The sequence below is a fragment of the Dermacentor andersoni genome, chromosome 10 (assembly GCF_023375885.2).
Source record: "Dermacentor andersoni chromosome 10, qqDerAnde1_hic_scaffold, whole genome shotgun sequence".
Classification (NCBI taxonomy): domain Eukaryota; kingdom Metazoa; phylum Arthropoda; class Arachnida; order Ixodida; family Ixodidae; genus Dermacentor; species Dermacentor andersoni.
Genome location: NC_092823.1, coordinates 120,530,590 through 120,552,863, shown reverse-complemented (window position 1 = coordinate 120,552,863; position 22,274 = coordinate 120,530,590). Strand labels below are relative to the sequence as shown.

The following is a 22,274-nucleotide window of genomic DNA, read 5'->3' as shown; positions in this document are numbered from 1 at the left end:
TTAAGAGAAACCTTTAGCTCAGGAGCTAAATACATAAAAATGGAGAAATAATTTTGCTCGCCGATCACTGCACCGATTTTGAGGAGGTTTGTGGCATTCAAAGGGAATTGTTAAAACGTAGCAAGCGTTGAAAAAAAAAATACGTTTTTTTTGTTTAGACGGTCAATACTAAAAAGATAATGTTAAAAATTGCAAATAAAGGTCTTATGTACCAAACTTGATAATCTGCAACTCAACAATAAAAACGATATCATAGTTGTGTAAACTACTCCTTATAATTGGTCTAAACTGGAAAAAAATTGATGCATCTCACACCACTTTCGAATGTACTACCAATTGTGACGAGGACTTTTGCAAAACTGCCCTAAGCACTGTAATTTTTAAGGAAAATTGTAAGCTCATAGGTCAAATTTGGGTGGCTTAGGTGCGGTAACAGCTGTAGTTGACAGAACTGCGATATTCGTTTTTGGTGCCAAGTTACAGATTTGAAAACTTTGTGCTTCTCTTTTTACGAAACATGCTTTCTGCAATTTATGTAAAAAAGAAGATGAAAGTTCAAATCAAAATTGCGCTTGCTAGAAACGTATGAATTTGATTTTTTCGAGAACAAGTTAAGGACCGCGCAAAGAGCGATTGAACGAAGAATGTTAGGTGCACTGTTAAGAGACAGGAATATAGCGGTATGGATCAGAGAGCAAACGGGGATGACCGATATTCTAATTGACATAAATAGAAAAAAGAATGGAGTTGGGCAGGCTATGTAATGCGTAGGTTAGATAACCGGTGAACCATTAAGCTTACAGAATGGGTGCCAAGAGAAGGGAAGCGCAGTCGAGGACGGCAGAAGACTAGGTGGGGTGATGAAATTAGGAAATTTGCAGGCGCTAGTTGGTATCGGATGGCGCAGGACAGGGGTAATTGGAGATCGAAGGGAAAGGTATTCGTCCTGCAGTGGCCGTAAGATAGGCGGATGATGATGATGATGATGGTGATGATGATGATGATCAAATGCAACAAATTTCATCCAAATTGTGGTGAAGGCAATTAAAGTTGGCCTAGAGTTACGGCTTTCTCTTAACCTCTCAGAGTTTGTTGCAAGCCGCCTTCACATTGCGGCTGGCTGGTATATTACCTGGTCGAACAATATTAACATACAAGTATCACAAGTTCTCTGTGTTTTCCCGAACTATATTTTAGGAACAAATAACGGGGAGTCATATTTGCGTAAATACCATACCATAGGGGCGCTTTTTTGGTAAATACCATTTGCTATTTTAGAAAAATATGACGCTTTGTTATACCAATTCTAAAAAAAAATTATTCGTAAAGGTGCTGCGTGTCGCAAAATTTCGAGTGAGTCATGACGTATGCTCACTAAATAACTAAGTTTTTCCGGCCTGCAACCGTATTTGTCGTGCGTGCGTCTTTCCCCATCTTGAGACGAAGTTAAAAAAATTTCGCTAGTCAGATCATATTGGTTGACTATGAGGAACTTCTAGCAGCCGTTTTTTTAAAGGGACACTAAAGTGGAAAATGATTCCTTCTGCATCAGTAAGTTACCATTCAATAACACCAAAAACACCACTCTTACAACGATAAGACGTTTGGTAAGCCAGAAAAAGCGCAAGAACGAAATATGGGGGGCGACGCCTACGTAAGTTCCTGCATCACGGGGCTGTGACGTCTTGGATTTTGATGGCATCTTCTAGGACCTACTAATTATAATAGCGGTACAGATTGATTACATTGTGTTCTAAAGGAACCAAATATTAACGATGGCAAGTTTCGGGAACATTTATTCAGCCAACGCGGCCCAAATGCGAGAACATACTTTGGAATTCCTGACGTCACGCTCACGTACCGGCGCTGGGGTTTCAGCACGAAATTCAAATACTGATACTTGGACCTTCATTTTCTCAGCTAATAATCAAACTATTTTTATGAAATGATTGCCTGCAGGGTTCCCAGTCAATGCTTCATTAGTCTAAACTGATTTATTGTTTCACTTTAGTGTCCCTTTAAGTTTGCATTTCCGTGGCCTATATCTGTTGATATGAAAGATCTGAATGATTAAGCTTTATTTTACGTTGTTAAGCAGATACCGATTAGAGAGCGAGCAGAGATAAAATGACGGGAATTCCTGTGCGCAAGCCAAATTTAAGAAAGTGCTGGGCTTGTTCCTAGCACGTCCTTCCTTCAACTAGTCCATGCTAATTTTTTTTAATTAACAAATTCTAGCCAGACATATGCCTATTATGGTTAACTCAATGTTGTGACGCGGTGGCGCAAATCCTGCACGCTGTGTTTAGAAAAGGCATGCTAAATTCGCGCTGCATTGACTGGCCGAGCTATACTTATCTGCTGTTTGAAAGGCTTCGGCAGTGGCAAAATGACCAGCAAGGTTTTCTCCTTCTTTTTTTGTTTTTGCAGGCAAAATTTGTTAAACTTGATATTTTTATGATGACCTTCGAGATATGCAGTGTGCGCGGTGTCCGCGTGAACCGGCCAATCTCGAAGGCCATGTTCAAACGCGCACAGGTTGAAAGCAGGGCCACAAGACGCCACCACCAACGCTTCTGATCCAGTTGATGTCTGTCGTATTGAGCTGACACGGTAACGATATAATACGAAAACGCTGGTAATACATATACGGCCAGCTAAAGCTCTCTATTTGTCAGCCCTTGGCCATGGGATTGAGTACGTTAGATTGCTTAACGGTTGGGATTTTCCGTGTCAGACACCCTTAATTTGCTCAGGGCATTGGTGACGATGCAAAGGTCTCCTTTCAGTTCGCTGACTATGTTGGCAATCTTGCGGGTGTTGGTGAGGACGTCCACGGTCTGGGTGTACGGGTTGTAGCGCAAGCCGAAGGGGCGCTTGATGGTCTTGGCGAACTCCCTGACAAAAACAAAAAGTGAGTAAATAGACTTGAAAGTAACAAACCTTGATATGTGACACACACAAAAAAAGGAAGTGCGCAACAAAAACACACAAAACACACAACACGCGCAATGAAGCGCATTATTTACCGGTTGACAGGGTTTGACGTCTTGCAGTTTCATCTAAGCTGTCCCAATAGTGGAGGGATTATATTTGATTTAAAAAGGGGCCGTGTTGTTCGCGGTTGATCAGTTTCGTGGAGATCAGTTGGTAATCGATAGGCTAAGGCTTAGCAGAGGTGAGACTGACTGAAAAAAAAAAATGGCTCGCCGCCAGTTAGCGTTATTCTCACCTCGAACAACACCGAGTGTATTGACAACACGCCTGCCGTCTTTGAGACGCGATGCGCTGGACGTTAAATTCCTCATATTTAAAATGCATTGTAACCTCATGAAGCCAATGCCATCGGCTTCAACGAACTCTTCTGAGTGAAGATGACAGGTTTGCTTAACAGTATGAAATACGCCCCCATCTTACATTCGGTTAATCTCATTATCGGCTAATTTCACTCGTTTTAAGTGGTATTAAACCTACCTATACTACAGGGGATTTAGCCCTCGACAAAAACTCTCACCGCTCATTGTGATTTACTTTTTGGTAACTTCCTTTCACAGTAGCAAGTACAGCGCAGCAGCACTCACCACCTTGCTATGGTCAATTCTGTTTTGTTGCTGTTTCAGGTAAAAACGGAACAACAGTATTCCGCAGTGTACAACCTCACCTCATTTGCAGCTTTGCTTCGTTGAAACTATCCGTGTAGAAATAGACGTTCTGGAAAGCCGTGATGATCGGCTCAGTCTCAATCGTTATGGTCGGGTCAAACGGCAGCACGTTTGCTTTGTCCGTAAGGGCGTGCTGTAAGTAAAAAACAAAAAAAAAGCAGAGTTCAGTATTCACAGCCTGAAGCATTCCTTCAAGCTGTGAACTTTGACTCTATAGATTGTCCCAATAATTGTTGCTAATCACTTTACCTTTTCATATGTACTTTCCCGCTTGGCTAACAAGTGTGATATTGTGTATGTACATATTTTTTCAACAAGTCTTTTCAGTTATTGCGGCCCATAGACTTACAGATGGGTGTTTGCAGAAGCCTATTAGAGATTAAGCGACGAATGGTATACGGCCATAAGTCCACGTACTGTCTACACGGTATCCATTGTGGACTTCTGTCCATAGAATGACAGATGGCTAAGCTTTCATTATAGAGCAAATTAATAAATTTTTGCATAGTATAACTGCGTTCTGACATAGAATTCAATGTACAGCTTAGTTTTTAAAAGGGCATTATAATAACTATCTTTATGCCTATTTTAGTTATTTAAGATATACTTACGCGTAACTCTGCCGCTGAAGAAAGCAGACCAGCTCCGTACACCTTCATTTCACCGTTTTGCTTGCACAATCCGAACTCCACCGTAAAAAAGTAACACTACAAGGAATGTCGCAACAGAGGGAAAGAAAAAAAGAATTTAAGTGCGACACGATAATAATAAAAGCATATCAGTACTATGGCAGCAATGCAGCGAAGTATCCTGAAATTGTCAAAATTACTGCGAGCAGCCACATCGAAAGCCTAATTCTGTAGCTCAGAGCCTTTGACTCTCGTCTTGAGTGCCTTGTTAGGAGATACAGCCTCGAGAAACTAAGCACCCGAAACAGATAACGTCGAATTATCTGTCTGTACTTAAATGTAGTTTACGCTATATTTTGTTAATAAGGCACATGATGTGGCACTTGTAATCATTATTGGTTTGCTGTATTTTTTCCATCGCATGTTTTCTATGGAACAGTAAAGACCGTTGGTCAGTGGACGCATGCACTTTTCTTGAAACTTCGCATGGTGGCTTGCTTGAAACAAATTTAATATAGCCTCTGGAGTTTCGGACAAAGATTGCATCTTATAGTTACGAAAATCTAAGAAGAAACCGTCAACACCATACCGACGGTTCGAAGGTAAATACAACTGTATAGGCCGGGAAAAAACCCCAATATAGGATTAAATGCTTGAAGCCAATACAGAACGCTTCAAATTCTTTCATTGAACCCTGAAGATATTTACAACGCAAACAAAAGTTGTCACTGGAGGTCGCCAAACGCCGAGAGAATTTTCTCGATCGGTATGTTGACGCAGTGACCCAAATGGGGCTGAGTATGGTATCTCCGGCGCCCGTCACATTAAGAAGGCCTGCTCGAAACTAGGATCATATTATGGTTTGCTACCATTAAACAGCGCAAGAGAGATTTTCAAATAACTGTATGAGAGATATTAGGGGTAAAATGCAGTTGTTTTTCACTTTGTAATACTTGTAATTGGAAATTGCTGAAAATTAAGCGTATGGTTTATTAAATCTTAAGCATTCAAGCCCCTTAGTGAATTCACATTTAGATCTTCTATGCATGAGAGCTTCGTCTCGATATAGAAGCAGCGTATAAAGTAGCGCGAATTTAATAAAAATATAATCTTAGACGTCTCACCGTAGCGAGCTTGTCGATCTCATCGTCTGAAGCACCTAGGGAGGCGAGTCCGATTTCTTGTGAGAACTGCGCGAAGTTCGCATCGGCCAGCATCGGGCAGTGACCCAAAAGCTCATGGCAGCAATCCCTGGGGTTACAGAAAGGCACGAAAAAAAAATTTGACTCCTTCCTTTTCCTCTAAAAGCATTTTTCATGAAGAGCATTCTTTGATTCCTGCCCAAATATTTGCTCTCCTGTATTGAAGACTGCGTTGTTGAGCATGGTTCTGTTTCGTTTGAAAACTGTTCCTGTGTGACAATTTTCTTATTGTTCCTTTCCGCTTGTGCTCTGCGATTGTTATTGCCATAAAACACCAATGGGTCTGGTCCCACTCCATGTTGCATTTCATAGAAGGATCGAGCAGGATCTTGTTTTATTGAGGACACGGAGCTCAGCAATTAAGATCAACACAGAATGCAAGAAATTGGATGATGAGAGGTACATTGATTGCTTAATCAGCGTAAATTATTGTTTATTAATAATCAAAGTGTTATGCTAATTTATTGTTCATTCATCATTTATCATTAATGATGCCATAACCTTGTTAATTGATAATAATATTACTAAGTTATGATACTAATTCTAATGAAAACTATTGGTACGCAAGAAACTTGGTCAACAAAATGATCATATCGTCTCCCCTATATTTGTTGATCGAAGACAGTCGTCGCAGAAACACGTGGTAAATTTCGCATGGCCAAACGGACAAGTCTAAAAAAGAAAGAAAAGAAAAAGAAAGGGGTCTGAGAAAGCTCAATAGGCAATCTGCAGACTATCTAAATTTTTATCTGCGAGAGAACGACGTCTGACAGCGCGCGGTAACCACTCTATGCATCGACGATAAGCAGCAGCAAAAATTGTTGCGGGAATTACAGGAGCACGTAAAGAAGTACTCACGGCTCCGGTGTGTAGAATGGATCTGAGCCGTGGCGTATGTACTGCGTACAGTGAAACACGCGAAATGCGAGGCCCGCCAGAAAGTCTCGGGCCGACAGGTAACCTGCCACGGGTCTTAGCTGAAAACCTGTTCTATCTGCAAGGACAGAGAAAGAAGCGAAGAACACGTCACGCTCCTCACTTTTGCTCCTCTATCACTGTAAAGCATCACCACTCATCTCTACGAGGTACTACGAGGAACCACGAAGCGCTGGCAAAGAGGTTATATGAGAGTTTGAGTGTGCATTCGAAATACGCAGACGTCAACCAGTAAGGAGGCCACGAAAATTTCAGGAAAATTTCGACGATAACAGACGTGTACCGGCACCAACGTTTGCTTTAGTCCGATGCGTCCAGCCAAGCTCTGTCCACGACCATGTGCTTTGTGAGGGTCGCATGCGTTCCTAAATGTAAACCCACCGATGCGAATTCAGCAACTGGACACGTCAAGAAGCGTGGTGAATTCGCCGGCGCGAAGTCGCCGCATGTGATACGGAAAGCTGTTTCCTTAACTCGCTAGGCTGTGTGTTGCGTGCTGCTGTTATGAATCTCAGAGTAAAGCGCGTAAGGCAGAAGTGGCGGGTTCGGCTGCCACTGGCGGCGTATCGTTTTTTAGTCAACCTTAATTTTCCCTTATACTATGTCTGAGAATAAATGTTGGAGAATCTTCTTAATAAGGAAACGTACGAGTGGGTGCTTGCCAGCCTACCAAATATCAGCAAGAGACGACCATCCTTGGTTATTGTTCAGCTTGCTGCGCTGTTTTGTAGGCGAACTGGTCAGTTCTGACGTTCATACGCCTTATAGCTACCTGGTCGGGCTATTACCATATTATGCTCAGTTTGGTGGTGCTGTCGAAGGTTCCGCTAGACCTCTGGAGTCAGTTTGTGCTTGCACTAGTTGCTAACTTCATTTCCATGTACATATCTCATTCGGTAAGGCGCTTTGTGCCTTGTAATGCTGATAAAACGATGATGATGATAATTGAATATAGCGAAAGTTTGACCTTCGTGCAGACATCTTAAGTGGGAAACCAAACGTACCCGCAATCACAAGTAGAGTACCGAAGATTAAGGAATATTATAGTGTTTTGCACTGTGAAGGTTTTGTACAGAATAAAGAAAAACTGTTGCCTGAAAGAGGTTGGAACTCTTCTTCATGTGAATGCGTGTTTTACGGGTTCCGGGTTTCTCGAAACTGTATCCTTTACTTGCACGCCTATTACGAGTACGCAGTATTGAAACTTACACTTCAGATACTGACTGACATCGTCCAGCTGTGGTACGTTGTCTTCTCTGCAATAAAAGAAACCCGAAAAGCAATGAAGCGTTGTTAAGAGTCGAAGGAGCATGTATAGCGTATATGGAAAACTAAAAAAAAAAAAGGTTGGACCATTCACTCGTCATTGAAAGACCGCTGAGGCAGCTACGACAGCTCAGTTTTACCTGTAACCGCAGTATTTTATGAGTAGGCGAAAGTTCTCCAGAAACTCGGAGCAGGCGTGGGTCGTGTACAGTTGACTGAGCTCCCGGAACACGCGTCCCCACGTGGTACGTTCTTCGAGGGTGTACTCCACCCGTGGGATGGGCGAGCCACTGTAATTGCAGCAGACCATGAAAATCCTTCGTCATCACGAGGAAATCACCCCGGTAATTACAATGGAAAACAGCCCACATGGACTCCTCACAAGGGTATATAGGGGGTTATCCACTTGCGTTTTACGGAATTTTTCAAAATCACCTGTTGCTGAAAACATAATCCTAGTCCATGAGTTGGATTATTCTAAGATGCGGACATTACTTGCACAAGAAATGGAGGCACATATTCCAATACTTAGCAGAAATTCACTAATTAACTTCCTAATTAATTAGGTTATGGCCTATATTGCAATTTGCGAATAGTAGCCGGTGAGTTTCCAAGGCATATCCACTTCGAATGACTTTCCGAGATGATATCAGTTTGGAGATATGCGCCATCAAACTCGCTGTAAAAATACAATGTTTTCTCGTTTACGTTTTCAACAAAACGCTATTTCGTGCTTTTAAGCACAAAGGTAAGTGGAACGCCCATTATTTCATCCCAGACATTCGGAAGTATACCATAGCGAAACATGACGTGAACGCAGCACAAGGAATTTAAGCACCGAAGAGCAGCAAGATAGGTTTGTGGGTAGCAGAAAAAAATGCAAATTCAGGCACTGACTAACAAATGAATGTTATTGGCCAAAGAACTATATAGAAACGTAAAATGCAAGTGCATTATCGAGCACGATATTCAAGACACGTGGGAATATCGTCAGGTGCAAGGAAATAGCAGGAGCCCTTTGAAAGGGCATATATGGCAAAAAATAAGAGTCCGAAAGATTGCATTAACGTACACACGTTTAAAGGGCGAGCTCTTTTATCCATGAACCGCACTTCTTTCCACTCAACATGCACGTATCTTACCGCATTTCGGCGCGTTGAGCTGCATTCACGTCATTAACTTCGAACAACTCACTCAAACCACTATCCAAACCGTAGCAGTAGCTTTCTTTCTGTTCAATATATGCGGGGTGAGAGAGAGAGAGCGATCAGCACTAAACAAACTAGGACTGGTAAAATATCCCTGAAAAGCAAAACATTAAAACTTGTTTGATATGGATTATACTTGAATTATTACTGAAGTAAAAGAATACCGAACTCTCTTTTGTACGATTATTTTTTTTTATTTTGCACCAGAACTTCGGCACCGGTATGCCAGTCTAAATTCACAGAAGCCGTTGTCAAAGTAGCGATGTAAGGTTTTATGGCACAAAAGCAGCTGTCAGAGTGAATGCATGTTAAAGTTAGATGTGCCGGAGTGAGACTTTATCCGCCATATTTGCACACACACTAAAAAAAGAAAAACGCTCTTCTACGCACATAGGGTAACCGGGAGTGATCGCTATGCTTTCTATGGGTAGCCTGCCGGAAAGCAGTTCACAGAAACGTTTTCGATGTCTGGCAGCTGCCGTGTATTCTGTAACTTGTGGCTTTTCAAGTTTACGCAATTCACTGCCACTCAAGAATGAATGCGGGGACCATCACACTTACTATTTGTATTGCATCGCAACGTCAGCAAAAAACATCCGTCTCTGCCTGTATTCCGGGTCCTTGAAGCCCTGCAGCACGAGCCACACAGAACGGAAAAATGGGTGTGATATCTTGGCCCATCGCACTCCAGGATGCAGATGGTGAACAGCAGCATACTCGAATGGGTATATAAGACATGAGTGCGCCATATATCTAAATAGTTGCTAGAAATTTCTTATGTGAAGAAACAAGAACTCTGGCGTTGTAAAGAAAGAAATATTTCCTAGCCTCTGTTTTCCATGTTATGTAAACTGCTTTGCAGTGGCGTAGCCAGAAATTTCGTTCGGGGGGGGCTCACGTTGCAGGTGGGCCTCCTCCTTAAGAGGAAACATTACGTCGGATGCTCCTATCCAAATACATGTAGAAGGAGAATTCGTTTTCCTCGGCAACCACTGCACCAAATTTGACGAGGTTTGTTGCATTTAGAAGAAAAACCTAAATTCTAGTGATGTTTGTTTCGAATTTTCTATTTTGGTCGTCAATATTCTATTGAGAAGCGGCAAAAATCGAAAATTTTCAGAAAACGAAACAATTAAGTTTACAACTCTGTAAATCAGCAATGAAAATTGATATCACAATGCTGTGAATCGCACATAATAGTACATCTACAGCGGGCAAAATTGATATGTTACACATGAGACTCAAAAAATTAAGTGTTATGGAAATACGGCTTTTGCAGAATCCTTGTACATAACATAACCAATTCACGTAAGATACAAATTTGACATATAGAATTTGTCCGCTTTGAATGGTGTAATGGATGCCGTTTACAGAACCACGATATCTGTTCTTGATGCAGAGCTATTAATTTGTAAACTTCGTGCTCGTATTTTTTTTTGCGAACTTTAGAATTTTTAAAAATATTTTAAACAGAGTTCAGGCCCTAAATCGAAATTCCGCTTCCAACAGACACTAGAATTTAACTTACTCTCCCAAATGCAACAAATTTCATTAAAAGCGATTCAGGAGTTATCTCAGAAAATCGTTTCTGCGTTTTACATGTATCTGTATAGGCCGCGTCGGAGTTGGGCCCGACCTAAAACTTCCTCTTAAACAATTTGCCTAGGGATCAAATACACGAATAATAACTGCATTGCCATTGCCAAAGATGTTGCAAACGAATTGTTGAACGCTAAGCACTGTCAATACAAGTAAACTATGTATTTTTTCATAAAAGAATAAGCTCGTATGTGCCAAACGTGCCCAACATAACTGATGTCATTGCTTCCATGTATTTTGTCTATTTAATAAGTACAGAATATATAACACGAACTTTAGAACTACATCAGTTCGAAGCCAGCAAAGCAGTGCATGCCGCTGATGTGAAAAATGTAAAGGCGACAGGTCTGAGCTGTGTGGCGGATGCTGCAGCGTTTCCCGCTTGAACTTTACCAGTTTTGTATTAACCACATCAGCGACATGGGAACGGGCATTGTTGTGGAACAGGATGACCCCATTCGTCAATTTTCCACGTAGTTTGTTCTTGATTGCGACACGCAGCCGATCCGGCGTTTCACAATATCGGAATCAATTGATAGTCTCTCAAGATTTAGCAAATTCTATCAGTAATGGCCCCTGACGATCGAAAAATAAAAGTCAACAGCACCTTTCTGGCGGAAATGACTGCCTTTGCTTTCTTTGGGGGAGGTGAATTGGAATGTTTCCATTGTAAGCTTTGCCGTCGTGTTTCAGGCTCGTAGAAGTGACTTGATGGTTCGTCTCCGATCACAATTGCAGACAAGAAATCGTCACCTTTATTGTGATACCGGATCAGATGAGTAAAGGCAGCGCCGATCTTCTCCTTATTCTGGCGGTGGTTCAAAATCTTGCGCATCCATTGCGCACACAAGAGCCGATAACCGAGATGTTCATGAAATATGGCGTGAACCAAACCGTCACTGATGTTCACCCGCCCTGCCAGTTCATCGATGCTTATCCTCCGTTCTTGTCTCATCAGCTCATCAACCTTTGCAATTTTGTTAGGGGTGCACGATGGCTTTGGTCCGGTCTGGGATCGCTTTTGCAACTTTCACGTCCTTCTTTGAACCGTTTGTTCCAACGCTTCACAGTGGCCAATGAAATGCAATGTTCCATGTACACGGCAGCCATACGGCGACCAATTTCTTTTTGGGAAACACCTTCAGCTGTCAAAAACCTGACGGTACCACACTGCTTAACCTTTGGAGAGTCCATTACGGCACGCAACCATGTTCAACCTAGTGTATGAGAGCATTAAAGAACATTTATCCTCCCACCTGCGTGTCACTGTTGTAAATGAGAGATGCCCGTGTGCTACGCGCAGGCCTTGCAGATAATGAACAGAACCATAATTGCGCGGGGTGGGTAGGCTCACTTTAATTTGACTCACCTTCGTACATTAGAATTGCGAATATACAATGGAATATACAAATGCGAAGATGCAGCTTGATAAAGGGCAATAAAGTGCCACTGGAAACGAAGTTCACTGCACGTATACACAAAATCTCGCAACAAGACATTTAAACATACCGATAAGTAAGTCTCCAATAAATCTACGTATCTAAGAAAAAGTCATGGTATATAATGCGTCAAACAAGGCAAATAAACATGTTGCGCAATCACAGATTCACAGAATCCTAGATCCTGCCCCCATTCCATCCACTCCCCCCGATGTATCGCGCGCGACGGAAGGCGACGCGCTTGCTCCTCACTTTTCTCCCTTGCGCACATAAGATCAAGCCACTATCGTCGGCCCCCCCACCCCCCACACGCTTTCACTCGTTCATACAGCATGCGGCGCGGGGTCACGATGTTATCGCACTTGGACTTTATGTGAAATATGAGGGCGACGGCGACGGCAGGAATGCGCATAGAGTGTCCATATAATTGCGGTCGCAATAATATAATAAGAGTATCCGGCAGCTGAAGCGTCCCATGGCCCATTACTTTTCACAAAAGAAGTAACAAAATACCACTTTCACCATGCGACAATTCGCTGCACTACCACAACGCTTCTTTTTTCCTTTTGTGGAGCGGGGGCACCGTAATGAACAAAAAAAACGCAAGGTATGTTGGTCACAATCGAATGCCTACATTGGGCAACTAATATGGATATTAAAGGAATATCGAAGAAAACACGAGACGCTTGGTCCACCAAGAACCATGCGCATACTGCTCGGTATCCTACACCGGCGAGACAAGACTTTCTGGAGAGGTTGCGCTCAAGCGAACGCGCTGCAATCCGTCGAGTCCCCACAGTGATGGCGGCTAGCGGCCATTGTTTCTTTTTCTCGTCGGCTAGCTAGATAGCGTCCAAAGCTCTGCCAGGCGAAAATGCACTCGGCCAGAGAAAACCGAACGCGCACCGAAGTGCGCCGCGCGGTGGTCGGGGCAACGCGAGAAAAACCCATGCGCTCTGGCTGGCTCTGGCAGCGCGCGGGTAGGGGAGCGAGAACAAAAAAAATTCGAGAGGCTGAATGTGTCCTCGCGAATAAATGTCAAAGTAGAAAAAATAAATAAGAACGTGGTTGCCTTGGCTGGCTTTAGTGTCATCACTGGATGCTTTGGCGCAGGTGAAAAAAAAAATGTTTATATTTTTTTATGTGATATGACGGCACGAATGAACCACCACAACGCTTCGTCTCATCGGGCCTCGCTGCGGGCTCTGTCAACTTGTCTGATAGCGTGTTGATTTGGCTTGTCTCGTTGTATGGCCCGATGTGCGACTTTGGAAAAGTCAATGCACCTTTGGCGTCAAATATTTATGGGAGCATTAAACTTATGAAGTTCCACAATTGAAAATCTAAAGCACACGTTTGGAAATGTCAATGCACCTTTCACATCAAAAGTTTATGAGAACTTTATACACATAAAGTTTCGGAATTGATATCCACGCGCTCCGTAAATTCCATGATAGAGTGTAGATTCCGCGAGATGCCGCGGCGAGCCCGTTCGCCATGAAAACATCCTTGAAACTTTGTGCTCGGATGGGGCTGCTTGCGTTATGTGACTCCCGGTGCATGGGTGTTGCCACGAAATTCAGCCCGAGTTCGCAACTTTCGCGGTGAAATGGCTTTTCGAGCGTGAAAAAGACGCTCTAGACAAAATTCAGAATGATTTCCGGCGCCGGGGGTTGCTTTTGTCGGCGATGCATGGACAGCAAGAAAAAATTTCGGGGGGGGCTGAAGCCCCATAAGCCCCCCCCCTGGCTACGCCCCTGCTGCTTTGGTATATCTTCTATGTTCGCTCTAGGCGCTGAAATCGGCACTGCCTTGTACTATGCCACTCAAATGCAGTGGCCAACCAGGAAATGCTGAAATGTTGCGACTCGTTTAGTTTGCCCATGACGTCGTGTTTTCGTCCTTGGCTACCATGTGTGGCTGCCTTGTGTTTCCAAAGGTCCCTTCAGACAACTACACGGCGTTAGAATTTTACCGGCCGAAGACTGCGAAGGCACGAATAAATTAACAGGGGTAATTATTCTGTGCCTATGTAGTATTTGGTTGTCGAGAATGTACGTTCGATATGCATACCTGGACCTATCTTCGCGAAGCTGTGAGCCCAATGATTCAACCTGTATTAACTGCAAGAATCGGATTGGCTTACAAGGTTCCTTCTTTTGCATATGCGAGAAAGTTCTGAGTGTTCTTTCTTTTGCAACCCATGGTGGGATGGTGTGTATGGTCACTTTATCTTCATAGTACTTCAATTTGACATAATAAGAAAGCTATCTTTTCTACTACCTCTAAGCCATCTTATGTTGATTTTACAAATATGTTTTTCACCACAGTTCGATGGCGCGGGAATATTTCTGGAATTTATTCTTTTTTCTCACTTGCCCACGTATTATCTCTACTGGGGAGAAGCCAATCAGATCGATGGAGGCTTTAGGCGCGATGTTCAAACCCTCTTTAACGAGATGTGTCACTCACCGGGTGGTCGGCGTCTAATTCCGCACCGTACATCAGCACCTTGTTGGAAGTCTTGTCCAAGTCGGAAATCTTGCGGGGGAACCACGGCATACCGGCGAATTCTGTGAGAAAATAAGATTCCATAAGGCGTTAGTGTTCAATTATGAGTAATACATATTTTAATTTGTTCACGAAACTACAGTACATTGACCCAGGAAAACAAAAGCACGCCAAAACATTCGAGAATGTGTGAATGTGCAACCTTTCTCGCACTACGCATTGAATTCAAGCCAAATGAGTGAAGAACTTTTCCAGATGTTTTGGTTATTGCTAGCTTTTGGTTTGAAAATACGAAAAGTAAACTCAAATTTAGTTTGCATGCTTTATCAGGATTGTAGCCAATAGTGGCTCCGCCTGGCAGCCGAGACACGCAGCTCGCGACAGCTTTAGCCTTGATGCATGTCATAGGAGGTTGTCCAAATTTTTCCCCACAGCACCGGCTGTTTCGGAGTGATAGAAGCTAGCCTCAAAGGTCGTACTTCAAGCACCGGAAATGATTGCGGCAGCCGGAAACACGTCACGACCACCGTGTTGAACACCACTTTAAGGCAAGAAGGTGAAACAGAGGACCAGAAAGAGGAGAAAGCAAAAGGGGAATCGGTTCTCAGAAGTACATAGGTTGTTCGTGCACTGCTGCGAATCTTTCCTTTCTCGATTTTGGGAGCCGTGTTGATAAAAATGACGACCTGTTAAGAAACATGCTGTGTGTGGTAGAACCCCTTCGTGGGTACATGCATGGAGGAAGGAAAAATGACTAGGTGGAGCATGACGTCGATCATCGAGCCTTGGCAACCTCCCCTAATACCACCCGTCCCACTCTACGGGTTCTATATGCGCATAGATTCTTGGAAAGTAGGCTCTTACAGGTGGCTGGACCTCTCAAGACATTGCGTAGTTTGCGGTAACAAATAATCAGGCCCTTATCTCCCGCTCTCTGCTCTACTATATCCACCATACTCTTCGCGCGCTCGGCAGCTATAAATTACCGCTTGCCTACAGCATGGTCAGATCCTATTTCCCATGGGCATTTTCTTCATATTTTCGTACTACTGAGAGTGAAAATTTCATAGTTTCAGGACTGAGAGCTGCTTACAGAATTATTAGACGAAACTCTGGCACTCTGGTCGTTCAACTACTATATGGTGCCTTAATATCAGGAGCTACCGCGGGAATGGTGGTTAGTGCATCATTTTGACTAACCTTTGTGCTCGTCCTTCAAACGTACTTGTTCCGCTATTTATTGCGCTTTGGCTTTGTAAGTTTCCAAGCCCTCGTGGTATTTTAAACACGGTTAAGTACACATGCGTAATCACTGTGAATTGTGGCATTTAAAACGTGGTATGCCGTTCAAAATGATAAATTTGCGAAGTCACCAGGCCATTACCATGCTGCGAAGTCACCAGGCCACCAGGCCATTACCATGCTGAGTGAACCGTCATACTTGCAGCTTCCGTAGACACGAGCGCCAAGGTTCCCTCTGGTAATTTTTATATGAGAATCTATGATTTTAGGAACTCAACATTAACGTCACGCTGTTGTCCTCGCTCGCCACCTTATTGCTTATTGTTTGTAAATATCTTGCGTATACATTGTCTTTCTGAGCCTACGTTCCTGTCGAGAAATAGATGTTTCTTATTTCCCTCCTTTTTTGTTCTTGACACAGTATCTGAAACGCCTTATCTCGGCGGTGTAGTTGCTGCGCCATTAGTTTTACTCGCGGTTATATCTTCAACCGTAACTGAAGCGTCTGTGCTGTATATTTTAGAGGAGCACCCAGCTGGCAACCTTTACCCTGACTCCTTACAGCGCTTAAAACTGTCAGGATGGGATCGATTCAGCTTATGTCCAAATAACGATTAACCGTGCGTCCCAATGCCTGACCTATTCGGCTTTGACTTAAGTGGCAGAGTAAGTGAGACCTTTCGGTCGGGTGCGTAGAAAGCTTCAAGTTGCTGGGCGGTTGTAGTTTAGCACAGAGAACACCTGTCACCGCTTCTGCAGTGTTTTTGAGCATGGGGATCACGCGGGTTTACAACATCCCAATTGGACATTATGACAAACGCCAAGGGAGCTCTCGTAGGAAAGATCCCAATGTCGAAAGGAACTTCTATCGGAATTCACTCTTACTGTTGTTCTCCGTCTTGACATAAAAAAATAATGGTGAAATCAGCCTTCGCTTAGCCTCATTTCGCGGTGAGATCAAGCTATTGACAATCCTTTGTCGTTATTTATATGATCAGCTGTTTCTTTTGACGAAGACATATGGGGACCAAATGCGCACCTATACTGATGAGTTGGTCTCGTTCACCAGCTGAACAGCGGCCTTTGTCATTCCGGATATGCTAGTCGCAGTGAAATTCAAATTTTCGCACATAACAACATCCACGGTGGCAGAGTTTGCTGCCCTGCAAGCTGCCATACAACACATCCTACATGACTGTCCACGCAAATGGGTCATATTTTGCGAATCAAAGGTAGCCCTTCATAGCTAGCACTTTGCATTACGCCACATGACTCACCAGCAATTGGTACAGGAAACAAGAAATGACCACCACCAAGCCTATGAGAAATGACAGGAAACAAAATTTCAGTGGAAATATATACTGGTATTAGTGGTAATAACTTCGCCGGCGAGGAGGCCTGGTCCACTCATGAAGGAACCCAAGTGGTCCCTATACCACTATCAAGAACTAATGCTGCAAGGCAACGTTATTTCCTGACTGAGAATTACGCACACTTATTGGTGGTGTCTTAGTTCCCCGAAGTCTCGCCTACATAAATTTGATCCTTCCTTAAAGCTGCAACAGCCATCACGAATTCCCCGCTCCAATGCAACGTTGTTATGCCGTCTCCGGATCGGGGTTGCTTTTACGAAAGCATGTTCGTTCCGCATAGCAATGTCTCACACACATACTTGTGACTCCTGCGGGATCAAAGGAAATACTGAACATGTCCTGTGCTTATGACGTGCGACGCTGCTCTCTCTAGACCGTTTTAAACAGGTTGGACTGAAGACCGTTTTAAAGAGCCAAAATTCCTTGACCATGGCCGTACAAGCCGCTGGCGCAGAAAGCAGCGAAGGCGGTGTTACAGTATCTGAAATCGAAAGGTCTCTGCAACCGTTTGTAGACTTGGTGTGCTACTTCAAGTGTGCTTGCGGCTAGTGCTCTTTCCCGTCTTTATCTCTTTTCACCCCTTTATTCCTTCTTGCAGTGTAGTGTAAAAAACCAAACGTGGATCTGGCTAACGTCCCTGCCGTTCTCCTTGCATCTTTCTCGCTCTTTTTTTTTTCTCTTGTTTTCACGCTGTAAGCCTCCGATGCCACAGAGAGCCGCCAAAGAGTTTTGATTCGTATGAACACCAGATGGCGCCACAACATTGCACTCTGGCTACATGGAACACTTTTTCACTGACGGCTTACCATAACAGTGTCTAGTGCAGACCGGTTAAAACGTTTACGTCGGGGCAGGTTCGCAATATTTTTGCTAGTGTACAATTTCACTTAATCGGGTAGCAATAGAAATTGTCGTTGCTTCTTTTAGTCATATCGCGTCCATAGCACGGCCCGCCCATCTCGTCACTTGTCGCCATTGCTTAAATTCACGGTTTGCGTTGACGTCATCGTGGCTGCCATCTTTTAGGGTACTAGCAAGTCGAGAAGTTTCATCAACACGAAACGTGACAGCACGATAGGCGCATCTTACAAGTAGCGACAAATCAGCAACACTGCTAATCCGGCGGAAGAACAGCATCCGTTAAAAAGCGAGACTATGTACGCTTGATGATACGTTGCACTGACGTCATCGTAGCCGTCACGTTTGGGCACTGGCACGGTGATAAGCTGCGTCCGTCGAAGCACGTGCAAGCGTTTTATATTGTACGCTTGTGGTTGCCTCCTTAAGAAAATTAAATTATGGGGTTTTACGTGCCAAAACAACTTTATAATTATGAGGCACGCCGTAGTGGGGGACTCAGGAAATTTCGACCACCTGAGGTCCTTTAACGTGCGCCTAAATCTCAAGTACACGGGTGTTTTCGCATTTCGCACCCATCGAAATGTGGCCGCCGTGGCCGGGATTCGATCAGCGACCTCGTGTACAGCAGCCCAACACCGAGATTGCGTCTTTAGTTTGTAAGCAAGTTTGTGCTTTAAACTGCCCCATGCGCGCATTCGTCGCGTCTCACCGGGGAGGTCGTCGATGCACAGCGACTCGCCGGGTGCCAGGGTGGGGCCGCCTCGCAGGACGGCGGCGGGTGGCGACGGTGTCGGGGTGTCGCAGCAGCCCTCGCGCGAGCCGTCCTGCTGCAGCAGCAGCTGACCCTTGGAGGAGTAGTACTCCCTGAGCTGGATGCATTCCACCTCGTGTTGGAGCGCGTGCACCACGTCGTCCATGGTGCCCTGGTCGCAGTCGACGCCCACGAAGATCTCGTGCTGCGCCGGGTTGACGCGGGACTTGCGGGACTCGATGTGCAGCACGTTGACATTCTTTTCCTGCGGGACAGTCGGTGTCGGAAGTGGACGTCGAACGAATCTTGGGAAGTGAGATGTAGGCGCATAAAGGAAAAAGCACGGACGGGACACGGGTACCGAGCAGAATGATTCGATTCGTGTCGATATTGAGGGAACTTGTAAATTCTAAACAACAGATTTTCGGCATCACACGGCGTGTATATATATATATGTATTTACCAGATGATTCTGAAAGTCCGTTCGGAATCTAATAAATATGTTGAATATTGCGAAAGTATAACGATATTCTCGGGAATGCGCTTCTACTTGAGAAGCACCTACAGGTCTCTCGCAGATAAGGCGTGGCAGTTGCAAAAAAAATTGTTCGCGTCCGGAGATGCAACCTTGCGGAAGTTCACAAGGTGGCAGAAGTTTTGTTAAGGGAAATTGACTCGGGAAACGATGCATCTGCTATATGAAACAGACAGAAGATGAAGCCTAGAAAAGCATTAAAAAAAAATGAAATGTTTTTTCGTCTTTAATTTCTCCTACACTTCCATATAGACTCCATTGTCTGTTAAATTCGTACGGTTATTAGTAAAACATCGAGCAGCTCGATTTATCCCGTTTTTTTTCTCTCATCCACCCACTGGCCTCCTTGTTAGCTTATGGTAGTAGAGCAACTGTCCCGAAAAGGCGCACGTTCAGTTCTCGACCCCTGGACCAGAATGACTTTTGATTTAACTGCGAAGTTTCTTTTCAGAGCAACCTCTATCGGTTTCCTTTATATGCAGAGCTCCGCGCAAGTCTGAGAATGGTCACGATGTTTACTCCTCAACGCCTTGTGCAGTTCCCAACGATGCTTACCTTGAACACTCTCAGAGCCCTGACCAAGCCCCCGACTTGGTTGCGCAGGGAGAAGACCACGGCGGAGTTTTCCTTCGGGTCCGGGGCGCCATTACTCTCGACTGGAGTCTCGGTATCCGAGGCTTCCGAAGTTTCCATTTCGGCTGGAGCCTCTTTAAGTGATATCTTGCTCTGCGAACACCACAAATGAGACACGCAGTCGGCACGGTCGAGGAATGTCTGGGTGTACCGCGCGCGCGTGTGTGTGGCTGCCAAGGAAAGACAAGCGCAGTCGTGGGCGGCTGAGAATCCCGTGGTGTGATAATATTATGAAGTTTACAGCCACAACTTGGAATCAGCTAGCGCAAGACAGGAGTGATTGGAGATCACCGAGGGAGGCCTTCGCAATGCAGGGGACAAAAATAAGTTCATGTTTACTTTGCTAGAATATGTAAAAGTTTCCTACGTGTTAGTAGAGGAAATCTGAAAGAAACAAGGTCTGCTGGTGGAAGATAAATTTCCAAGAAACACCATTATAGTTCCAGAAGCACTTACAGTGAAGGCGAAACAAGAAATTAACTAATTTATCGAAGTATCATAAGCTACAAGTGGCCAGTACCCTACCGGATATAATTACTTTGCTAGCCTCGTGTATTTGTATCTGGAGTACTTATCGCCTTAGTATCTTGCGTCTGTATCATAATACATTCGCAAACTATCCTTGCACAGCTCTGGTTAAAACACCGAAGTTCTAGCCGACTGAGCCTAATTACACAGGGTTAACCTTCGCCAACAGAAAGTAGGAAGAAAAATAACAGAAAAATGAAGACAAGAAAGATAAAATAGGAAAGTGAAAGGTCAGAGAAGTGGACAGAAAAAAAAATGGATAATGGTTTCCCCGGGCAGGTCAATCAAGGCAGACCATCTAGCTGAGGCCAAAAAGGTCTGTTGCCTCCGCCGAAGGGCCTTCAAGGTCCGAGCACTCTCGTTGTCGGCTCAACGCGGGGGATCGCCTTTCCCCCAGACACGGTTAAGCTATACACGGCTAAGCGCGGTAGGCTCCGACCGACATGTGCTCGGTTCCTTGGTGTCGCAACGCACGCAGCGCCTGCTGACACAGATGCCCCTGTGGGGACCACCTCCAGAAGCGGTCCTCCCCGTTAGGTTCCAATCTTGTTTCTTATGTTACACGGTATGCTGCTGCATTTGATCTCGTTCTCACTACAGCTAAGCATAATATCTTTAAAATGCAGTGTATTATAATGATGATTCGCAGGCTCGCAGAAACAGTCATCTTATTTTTGTGTGTCGGGGTGCGTATGTTCTGCGGGTTTGCTTGTAATGTTGTGTGATGTCTTAGTACGAGAGAAGGTACGTGCGCTTGAGTTCCGATTCCTCGGTGTCGGCTCGGTGGGTTAAATTTACAGTCACGTGGTTGGAAGTAATTTCTCCTAGCTCCGAAGTGCAACGCGAAATTGTATTAACGCATGATGCTGGTGAAACCAGCGCACATAGGCAGTACCACTTAATTTCAGCCTTCCTGTCTAGGTTGCGAAAAAAAAATAGCGGCACCTCTCGTCCTTAAGCTTTTGCACTCGACTGTACCTTCGTTTTGTCTGCTTGTTCCCACGTCGTGCAGACGCGTGCACAGAGAACGAAACTATGTCATTTTCTACCGTGTTCCAGAGCGCAATCATGGTCTTTGATCCTTTCGCGTCTACCTCAGTGTTTATGCGCAGTCTTATCATACCGCTAGTCTGGTGCCAGTGGTACAACGACGTGGAGTATCTTGGTAAGGATCCATGGGACGGGCCAGCGTCTCCAAACGTGTACGCACCGAGGGATCCAGTTAGCAGAAACAGGCAGAAAACAATGCAGACGCTCTCGTGCACAGCTCTCAAGATCGTGCACGAAGCGAAACGAAACAAACGCAACCGTTCGCAGGCTCACGCGTGAGATCGTCACTGGAAGTACGCCACGCAGCAAAATGTGAGAGAAAAATAAGAAGGCGGAAATTGTGACGTGTACCTTACGCGATCCTCCGGCTCCGGTATGGGAGAACGCAGGGAAGTAATTTTGGTTTTTGAGGCTAGACAGGACAATTGACCAAAGTGACTATATTGGCAGAGAGGCTAGCCTCCAGAAATTATGGGTTCGCGACGCTTTAAATATTTATAACTCTGCTAATAATAAACCAACATGAAAAATTATTGCGTTAGAACGCTCCCTATAAGGCACGTAAGGAGTTCCAGCATATAAGCGAAGTAGGCTATGTGGCGTGGTGAGTGGCCCTGTAACCTTTAAGGGCGGGACATAAATATATCTGAAGAAAATACCTGGGTCTCGAGAATTGCGCGACGGGCAATCTGAACACTCTCATACGAAATAAGTACACGCTGGCACTGGGGCTTTCGCCTACGATGTCGACGGAGAAGCTACTCAGCCTGAACATGCACAATACTTGGGAGGCACTAGCAGAGACCCAGAAGGGCCAGTCCAATAGAGCGACTCAAGCACGACAGCACG

General features: G+C 44.5%; 1 protein-coding gene across 1 annotated transcript; it reads right to left on the bottom strand.

Annotated features, from left to right (window-relative positions):
- Positions 1-2,409: 2,409 nt before the first annotated feature.
- LOC126546179 (tryptophan 5-hydroxylase 1-like) lies at positions 2,410-18,905 on the bottom strand. Its single transcript, XM_050194320.2, has 10 exons — positions 18,773-18,905; positions 14,414-14,514; positions 9,465-9,532; positions 7,836-7,985; positions 7,639-7,685; positions 6,352-6,487; positions 5,416-5,542; positions 4,274-4,369; positions 3,662-3,795; positions 2,410-2,898 (listed from the first exon to the last, which is right to left on the bottom strand). The coding sequence occupies exons 1-10, from the start codon at positions 18,843-18,845 to the stop codon at positions 2,712-2,714; spliced, it is 1,119 nt and encodes a 372-aa protein (XP_050050277.1). The 5' UTR covers positions 18,846-18,905; the 3' UTR covers positions 2,410-2,711.
- Between the last annotated feature and the right edge of the window lie 3,369 nt (positions 18,906-22,274).